The sequence below is a fragment of the Temnothorax longispinosus genome, unplaced genomic scaffold (assembly GCF_030848805.1).
Source record: "Temnothorax longispinosus isolate EJ_2023e unplaced genomic scaffold, Tlon_JGU_v1 HiC_scaffold_434, whole genome shotgun sequence".
In the NCBI taxonomy this organism is placed as follows: Eukaryota; Metazoa; Arthropoda; class Insecta; order Hymenoptera; family Formicidae; genus Temnothorax; species Temnothorax longispinosus.
In genome coordinates this window covers 1-9,444 of record NW_027270269.1, presented here as the reverse complement: position 1 = coordinate 9,444, position 9,444 = coordinate 1, and the positions used below count along the sequence as shown (strand labels likewise).

General features: G+C 36.9%; 2 protein-coding genes and 1 long non-coding RNA gene across 7 annotated transcripts; 2 read left to right on the top strand and 1 right to left on the bottom strand.

The window, feature by feature from the left end:
• Positions 1–1,297: 1,297 nt before the first annotated feature.
• On the top strand, positions 1,298–2,589 carry LOC139824558 (uncharacterized). Its single transcript, XR_011735185.1, has 3 exons — positions 1,298–1,902; positions 1,973–2,292; positions 2,391–2,589. It is a non-coding gene; the product is annotated as an uncharacterized lncRNA (long non-coding RNA).
• Positions 2,590–4,343: 1,754 nt separating this feature from the next.
• LOC139824557 (putative nuclease HARBI1) lies at positions 4,344–6,150 on the top strand. 2 transcript variants are annotated; one of them, XM_071797097.1, is made up of 4 exons: positions 4,346–4,600; positions 4,956–5,523; positions 5,728–5,872; positions 5,967–6,150. In XM_071797097.1, exons 2-4 carry the CDS (start codon positions 4,960–4,962, stop codon positions 5,999–6,001), a joined length of 744 nt encoding a protein of 247 aa, XP_071653198.1. In that variant the 5' UTR covers positions 4,346–4,600; positions 4,956–4,959; the 3' UTR covers positions 6,002–6,150. The 2 variants fall into 2 exon arrangements, with proteins under 2 accessions (XP_071653197.1, XP_071653198.1); XM_071797096.1 differs by having other exon boundaries at positions 4,344–4,600; positions 5,728–6,058.
• A 394-nt stretch (positions 6,151–6,544) lies between these two features.
• LOC139824556 (uncharacterized) lies at positions 6,545–8,871 on the bottom strand. 4 transcript variants are annotated; one of them, XM_071797093.1, is made up of 8 exons: positions 8,737–8,871; positions 8,177–8,381; positions 7,927–8,115; positions 7,497–7,584; positions 7,304–7,372; positions 7,020–7,199; positions 6,844–6,926; positions 6,545–6,778 (listed from the first exon to the last, which is right to left on the bottom strand). In XM_071797093.1, exons 2-8 carry the CDS (start codon positions 8,333–8,335, stop codon positions 6,650–6,652), a joined length of 897 nt encoding a protein of 298 aa, XP_071653194.1. In that variant the 5' UTR covers positions 8,336–8,381; positions 8,737–8,871; the 3' UTR covers positions 6,545–6,649. The 4 variants fall into 4 exon arrangements, with proteins under 4 accessions (XP_071653194.1, XP_071653196.1, XP_071653193.1 ...); XM_071797095.1 differs by lacking the exon at positions 8,737–8,871 and having other exon boundaries at positions 6,545–6,768; positions 8,177–8,696; XM_071797092.1 differs by lacking the exon at positions 8,737–8,871 and having other exon boundaries at positions 8,177–8,692.
• Positions 8,872–9,444: the final 573 nt, after the last annotated feature.

Sequence of the window (9,444 nt, the reverse complement as noted above, 5' to 3'; positions counted from 1 at the left end):
TTATATATGAAAAAAATCGAAATGCATCAGTTTTAGCCTTCCAGCAAAGGGTTGATGTGTATCTTGAAATAATGAGGTAAAAATTACAAAAGTGAGAAAATTCATTAGCGTATCTACGATTTTATTTATCAGAATCTAATAAAATCTGTTAACTTTTGTCATTTTCACCTCATTTTAAGATACACAACCGACCTCCAGACGTACGCGGCGGTGGTTTATTTTATCGACTTTAAAAGTTGGCGGGAAGTCGACTTTCCGTCATGACGGGAAGTCGACTTGAAGTCGACTTCTACCGAAACTGACTTGGCAGAGAAGTCGACTTTTTTAAGGACGAAAGTCGACTTGAAGTCGACTTGAAGTCGGCGAATGTCTCAAAAAACGCCGACTAAAAGTCGACTTTCCGTCATGACAAGAAGTCGACTTCCCGTCATGACGGAAAGTCGACTTTTAGTCGGCGTTTTTTGAGACATTCGCCGACTTCAAGTCGACTTTCGTCCTTAAAAAAGTCGACTTTCTGCCAAGTCAGTATCGGTAGAAGTCGACTTCAAGTCGACTTAAAGTCGACTTTTTGCTCTTAGGGAGCGGGCGAAAAAAATAGGACACCTTGTTGAATAATAATTGTGCACAGCAATCGTTTAATTCAAGTATGTACAACAAAGGAAAGTTATGCCGAATCGTCGTTACAGTTGGAATAGGCGCGGCAGGTATATACAGCGTGCACGTGATTGCGTGATTCACAGGTAGCGCGGTGCACGTAGCGCGGTGCACGTGACGCAGTTGTGTTAGCCGGGCACGAGGGCACGTGAGGTGTGAGTGTTCAATGTGCTCGAACTTGTTGTGCCATTAGTGCACCCGCCTTTATAGTGCGTAAAGGCGGATCCACACCTGAGCACGCTCGGCCCGAGCCAAACCGAATGAGCACGCGCATACTTTGGTGTGTACGGCATCTGAACAAATTCGCACGACGCTTGCTCAAGCATCCATTTGGAAGTATTCGGAAGTGATCCAGACGTTCGGCAGGTAGTGAAAATACGCGTAAAGGTGCCTTTTCATGCTGACGCTCGACGCTCATTTTCAGCGGCAAGAAGGTCGCATGACCACAATTGACGCCGGCGTCAATTGAAATTCATGAAAAGGAAAACAGCGTCAAAATTTCGGCGTCTTCGCGCTGCTTTGGCTTTGACGCTTGAAGTTGGAAAAATCCAACTTCTCTTTCTTGACGCTGGCATCATAGTGATGTCACGTGACGTCGCTCAACGCTGTTTTTCAGCGTCCCATGAATTGGCACCTTTACGCAGAAAAAAATGGCCCATGTGAACTAAGAACATTCAATTCCGCGTAACAGAAAACACGGAATGTCTCTGATTGGTTACGCGATACGCGTTACGCTGAAAATATCAGTCCATGTGACCGTAGCTTTAATCGTAATTAAATCGATTATTCAGACGGTCGATTATTTGCGAATCGATTATTTTTTCTTGGTAATTGATTATTTTCAGGGATTTTTAGCCATTTTCATTGACTCCTACACATGGGACGCAACACGCTTGCGCGCGGCAAGAAGCGACACGGTAGCCAATCAAAGTTCGCCAACTGCCGCCGCACGGTAAACGTTACCGCGTTCAGTTGCGCATTCTGTGTGCACGTGCAGCCCATTTTACTTCGAAAGTTCTAATTACGTGTTTATGTTAAACAATTTGGTGTGTATCGCCGATCGCGAGCGACTTGAGGCTCGATTTGAAGCGAGTGTAGCGAATAATTCCGCCATTACAAGAGTCCCCGGTCGTATTGTTTTATTATTAATAGAAACTCGGCGACGATTCACTCGTTTCATTGTGTCAATCACGGCGGTGAAACCAGAGGTCGACCAAGATCGACGAACGACGACGACGAGGACAATCCGTAAGTACTATGTGCAGCGTGTAATTTCTCTGTTTATGCTTATTTGTTCCATTATCTGTTTGTACCTTAGATTTACCCAGCTACTCTACGGTTTACTGCTCTTCTACTGGTCCTAAAGCATCAGTCGAGACAGCGAGGTCTCGTATGGGCACGTGAGAAGCCGTTAACAACGGCTACGCTCTCCGGCGGAGAACCTCGATCGGTTTAGCTTTGCACCATATGATGGCTGAATCTAGCTACTTGGATTGTCAAATCGAGCAGCTAAAGAAGTGTGAAATTATCAAGGACGCTGAGGTCAAGGTACAAGGTGCGCAGGTCAACCTGTGTGCAAAAGCGAGTGAAATCCTGATCGAGGAAAGCAAAATACAGCGTGTTGACTCATCTGTGACAGTAACTATCTCTATTTTTTGTAAACAGTTATCAGATTATCAGAATTTGACAATCATTAAATACATTTAAAGCCTATACGTACGATGTGTTTTCCTTAGGTTTGTGGTAATATCCATGGACAGTTTTATGATTCGAAGGAGCTATTCAAAGTAGGTGGAGATGTGCTAGAAATTTACCTTTTTATGGAAGATTCTGTAGTCCAAGGTTTTTATAGCATCAAAACGTATCTTCTTCTACTTGCGTTAAAGGTATATCAAAACTTAAAACAACATAGGCTTAATTACCTTAAATAATTGTACAGGGATTAAGAAAATAGCTGTGTCTATACATAAATATATATATTTAATTGTGTATGTATGTATATATATGTATGTACTTTACATATATTTTAGTCATACTCTTTTCATATTTTAATAAAGATTAAAAAGAAATTAAATCCAAAATAGCTAACAGAGTTGCTACTACAGTATAATTTTATATTTTGTGTCTTGTCACGTCTAGATCCGTTAAGGTGAAAGCACATAAAATTGCAGGAGCCATGAGCACGAATGCAGAAGCCATATGCGCATGCGCTATGGTGTCTGCATACTGCCTATGGCTTCTGAATTTTTAATCTACATAAAAATACATAAGCATAGTGTATGTAGATTGAAAATTCAGAAGCCATAGGCAGTATGCAGACACCATAGCGCATGCGCATATGGCTTCTGCATTCGTGCTCATGGCTCCTGCAATTTTATGTGCTTCCACCCTTATCCTGACAGAATCACGTTGGTGAGAGGAAATCACGAATCACGAGAGATAACGCAAGTTTGTGGCTTTTATGACGAGTGCTTATGTAAATACGGCAGTATCACAGTACGGCAATATTGCACAGAGATATTTCCCGATTTTGTAATCCAAGGTTTTTATAACGTTCAAACGTATCTTCTTCTACTTGCGTTAAAGGTATATCCAAACTCAAAACAACATAGGCTTAATTACCTTAAATAATTGTACAGGGATTAAGAAAGTAGCTGCGTCTTACAGTAGGTAAGCTAGGCCGATTCTAACTAGGGAGCAATGAGGGGGGTGAGGGGCGGGGGGTACCGCGGGGGAGGGGGAGGGGGGAACCGCGGGCGGAGGGACCGCGGGAGAGGGAGAGGGGGGAACCGCGTGTTTCGGCGCCGCGAGGGAGGGGGAGGGGGGAACCGCGTTTTTCGGGCGCCGCGGGAGAGGGGGAGGAGGGAACCGCGTTTTTCGGCGCCGCGGGGGAGGGGGAGGGGGGAACCGCGTTTTCCGGACTGGAAATAAGTTGGCGCTGCAAGTTCATATTTTTTAATGAACTATAGCTCAAACAATTGCTCCCTAATTGCTCCCTCAGAATCGACAATTGCTCCCCTTTTAAGATTATTACTTTTTGAGATATTTAATAAAAACGAAAAATTTCTAATTTTTATTGAAAAACATATTTATAATAACTCTATGCAACTTTATACGGCATAGAACGATTGCTCCTTCATTGCTCCTTATTGCTCCATCATAATTTTAATGATTTATTGCATTTTTATTAAAAAAATATCAAATTAATCATTTCACAAGTAACGCCGCCGCCGCCACTATCGGCCGCCTATTGTAACTATGGCTCGGCAGCCATTGGCGGAAATATTTAAACGTAATATAATAGCTCTATTGTTCATAACTATATCTCAAAGAGTTTAGTCAACATTTCCTATTGATTTTCGGTAGAATAAAGGTGGAAGCACATAAAATTGCAGGAGACATAAGCAGAATGCAGAAGCCATATGCGCATGCGCTATGGTATCTGTTAGAGCTTTACGGATACCATAGCGCATGCGCATATGGCTTCTGCTTTCTGCTCATGGCTCCTGTAGGCCTATTCTGTAACTCGTTTCGTTAACCGAAAACTGTCGCTTGGCGCTAGCGACACGTAACGATACAGCTATTCTGGTAACTCTTGCTAACGACAGGATATCGATACATTGTATTCGTTAACGTTGGATAACGACAGTAAGTGTCGCTATCATAGACTTATATAGATAGCGCCACTATAACGAAAAGTCCCTATTCTGTAACTCGACAAGCGACAAATGTCGCTAAAGGTGTCGTAAGATAACAATGTTGTCGTTATACTATCGAGGTGTATGGGACCCCTCGGTAAACGTTATCGACGATACACCAATTCTTCGGAATAGTTGTTTTAATTATCATAGCGAGTAATACATATTGGAAATATATTATTTATTAAAATAAAATAAAAATTAAAGACATTAAAGTACAGAAAGTGACATAAGTTACAAAATACAAGGTAAAGTAAAATATTACAATTTAATAATATGATAAACCCGATGAAAACAGTACGTGGATCCACGTTATTGCTACGTGGATTCGATGTGGATTCGATGAAATTGCGTGGATTCGACGTGGATGTGACGTGACTGTTTTTATCGGGAAGTTACAAAAGTGTATATAATTTTATAATTATATGGTTATGTTTTGTATCTCTAATACAGTATAAGGAACAAAAGAAATATGTTTTTTGTTAAAAGTATTATTAGTATATCTACTTATTTGGTAATTTTGAGCAATCAATTTTTATACAGTTTATGTATATATAAAAACAGTCTGTATAACCTGTATCCTTATTCTTTTTTCTTTGTTAGTAATATGACTAATATGGCTGAAGGATATGTAGCATGGGATTTAATGGTGTTAGAAGAAAGAGTGAGACAAGTAGGACGAAGAATTGAGAGAAGAGTGCTCCGCGACGCTCAAAATCCATTTGAACTGCCTTATATCGAATTTCTCTCATACTATAGAGTTAACAAAGAATTAATTATGGATATTGTCAACGTGCTAAGACCATATTTACAACCACAACGCATTAATGGATTATCTCCAGAAATACAAGTTTTAACAACAATTGGATTTTTTGCTCATGGTAGTTACCAAAGGCCAAGTGGAAATCAGTGTGAATTGGTTATAAGCCAACCGTCTGCAAGCCGTTGCATACGTAATGTGACAAAATTGATGAATGCGCATTTATTACGTCAGTGGATACGATTTCCAATGACACCATTAGACAGAGCTGCAACACGGAACAAATTTGCACGAACGTTTCCGGGTGCTATTGGTGCTATAGATTGCACGTACATAAATATTATTGCACCACGTATACACGAGGAGGCATACGTAAATCATCACGGCAATCACTCATTAAATGTACAAGCTGTAAGTACAATTATAATAAATTATATTTTATTTATTTTGTAAATTAAAAAATTTAATGACAGTTTACATATATACATATGAATTCTCCCTTATATTAACATTATTAGTAATAATAACTATAATGTAATACTGCATATAAAAGAGTGTGTATATGAGTGGAAGAAAAAAGAGAGACTTGTGATATATTTGTGAACATTTTTACAGATAGTCGATCCAGACTTGAAAATATTAAATATCAACGCACGATATCCAGGAGCAAGGAATGATGCTTTTATATGGAATTCTTCTCCAATTAAACATGTAATGGAACACTTCTATAATCATGGTGAAAGAAGAACGTATTTGATTGGTATGAATAAACTTAAAATGTTCAATTTGTATTATTGTGTTTTTATTTAATATTTATTTATTAAGTCGTTGTAATGTGTGTGTGTGTGTGTAAGAGATGCAGGATATCCCTTGGAACCTTGGCTCATGACACCGTTACCTTACTATCCACAGAGGAGTCGGCAGTACCATTATAATGAAAAATTATGTAAAGCACGATGTATTGTAGAAAGATTTTTCGGAGTCCTTAAGGGAACTTGGCGATGTTTATCATACCAACGCGTATTAATGTACGCTCCAGATATTGCTGGCCAAATAGTAAATGCATGTGCAATATTGCACAATATGCGCCTGTATTATCGGTTACCCTTGGACATGGAAGAAAATGTGTTCCTCGATAACGCACCTGCAGATCACATCCATGTAGAAGAAGAAGAAGAAGTAGAAATTCGCAGAGGGCCTAGAGCTGTAGCACAGCGGATACAAAAACAACTTATGCAAGAGTGGTTTCCCAATTATGTATGTGCATGGGATAATGAATAGGAATTTAGTAAAATTTCTTAAGGATGTATTCTATCTTAAGGATGTAAAGAAAACTTTATAATTATAGAATAAGGACAAATCGTCAATTACATTATACACTAAGAATGGTCATAAATAAGGAATTTAAGTGAAAGAATAAAACGTATAACAGTAATTTTGAATCATGAGCATTAAAATTTATTTATTATTTAACAATGTATCAATAACATATATTAAATGTTAGGTAAACATTACTATCAAAAACATATATTAAAAGTTAGGCAACCCTTTTAACAAGATTTTCTAAAATTGTTATTTGCCGTCTTTCGTTTTCGGCGAGTTTTTGCATGTTATTGCTCAATTGCAATGTAGCTTCCGCTTGGAGTTTCATAGACTCTGCTAACATCTGTAAAAATATAATATTAAAAAAGAAAACAGAGATGTCTTGCATGTACTAATAAAACTACTTACTTTCATTGCTTCAGCATGTCTTTCGGCAATTGCAACAAATGACTCTCGGGCTTCGTTTAAATTGTCCGACAAACGTGCCTTTCCTGTAAATATTAGTGAAATAATAATATTGTAGTTAGAATAAAAAGTTAAATTTATATACAGAATATAATTAATATTCTAATACTTTTAGTTACGTCTTTTAGAGGGATTAGATGCACCTGACCTTTGTATTCCATGTGTTGGTTGTGTTGGTATGTTGGTAGTGTTGGTTACATTTAATGTATCAATGTTTTCGATATTTTCCATATTTTCCATATCTCCCATATCTCCCATATTTTCCATATTTTCCATATTTGCTGTATCTTCTATATTTTCTAAAAACATAATTTTATATGTGATGTGTATATGTAAATAATTATATACAAACATTTTACACACACACACAACTATGTTGTATACAATATTAATTAATACTAACGCAGTACGTCCTGTGATGTTGATTGTATTGAATAAGGATCGTCTAATAATATTGCACCATCATTTGTACCTGCAAAAAGAAATAAGTCAAATTTTCTTCTCTATTATTTGAAAAATATGTGAATAACAACTTATTCTTTTATGTATGTATTAATATAAAGAAGGGAAAGAGATTATATTATTATATATTATACCAATATTATTTAGTTCTGCTATTATTATTGGGCCTGGTGTTGCACTTAAAGCACTTTCATTTCCAGTTCTTAGTTCTTCTATAGCATTCTAAAAGCATAAAATATGTTTGTGTACGTGCGTGTGTACATACATATGTATATATATATATATATATATATATATATATATATATATATCATGTTTTGTCTAAACATAAATATTTATATAATATGAACAACCATATTCATTATAATTGTAGCGTTCTGTTTTCATATGACAAAGATTTAATTGACTATTTTTATAGACTTCTCTACAAAGCTTTTCTACCCAAAGGCAAATTAACATATTCAAAACCTTTGTCATATGACAAAAACAAAACAGATAATATTAGCATTTCCCTAATCTAAAATCTCCTCGGTGCAGTGCATGTTTTTATCTTAGTTCACTTACAGTACACTCTTCAGGAAAACTGTCAGGTACATTGCACAATCCTTCGACATAGTCTTTTCCTATAATTCCTAGTACTCGTTTATCTAATTCAGATAATTTAATATTTATTGGATTATTTCCTGTCATTCTTCTTTCTTTTCTTAGTTTTTGTATTTTCTCAGAAACTTTTGATTTCAAATCTCTCCATGTCTATAAAAAAACTTTATTACTATTCAAATATAAAAATGCTATCAATATATCACATACTTACAGTCTTCCAGGACTTTACATCTTTTCCTTTTCCCTTGTTTGACAACATATTTAGATCTTGAGCTAACTCCTCCCAGCTACCTCTCAAATTTTCATTACCATGTAGTGTGGTAAATTTTCCTGAGGCAACATGTGGATTCCGCTCAAAATATGCTACCATTGCTTCAATTTGCCTTTGCGTGGCACGCCCTTGCCTTTTTGATTGTCTGAAAGAAGCATTATTACATTAATATATTTATTATAATCGACTTCACTGTCAAGAAAGACATTTCCGACCAAAGATTTTGGTCCCCCCCCCCCCGTTGATGTAATATAAATAATTTTTAATTACAAACTGCTACCTAATTGGCTGTATTCAATTGCCAATTACTTGTCAGTTAAGTCGATTATATTAAATATATTTGTTTATCATTAGTTTACAAACTACATTTGTGGTCCATTATTACATTACTTTAAAATGTTAAAATATAACCATCTCAATCCCCTAACCTTCTTATGATTAATATTTGCATAGTTTTAAAACTGTAAATAAAGAATTTTATATATGAATTATGTACATACATTGACAGATTTCCATAATTTGGGCTGCGTTCCAATATTCACTACGGGTACTGAAAATCTATAGCATAATACACGTGACGTGAACTATAGATTTTTAGTACTCGCAGTGAATATCGGAACGCAGCCTTGATCATGATAATTTAGTTATGCATAAATAATAACAGTACGTTTTTTTTATGAAAATACTTACTTTGTCATATTGTGTTTTCGTTAAGTTTACAATGTTACAGCAATCATCAACATCAACCATCAACTTTCTTAACCTTATGGAAAAGGACTAGCGAGAAGAGAATTTGATTGGTTACATACCCTTATAACTCGTTTCGCTATTGTTCGGTTACGTTACCGGCGCTTGCACTATAAGTGACACGTTAACGATAAAGCTATATTCTGTAACTTTTGCTAGCGACGGATATCGATACAGAATAGATTACCGACATTTCGTTATAGTGTCGATACGCTTCCTTAACGATAGCGACACCGTCGTTATCCAACGTTAACGAGTTACAGAATAGGCCTAAGGCAACAGTAGGCCTAAGGCAACAATTAAAACAACTATTCCGAAGAATTGGTGTATCGTCGATAACGTTTACCGAGGGGTCCCATACACCTCGATAGTATAACCAGAGAGAAACCTGAGAGCGGCCATCCGGCTTCGGGGGACGTCTGTCCTAATCTGCCCTCTGAGAAAGTGGACGTCAACTACGG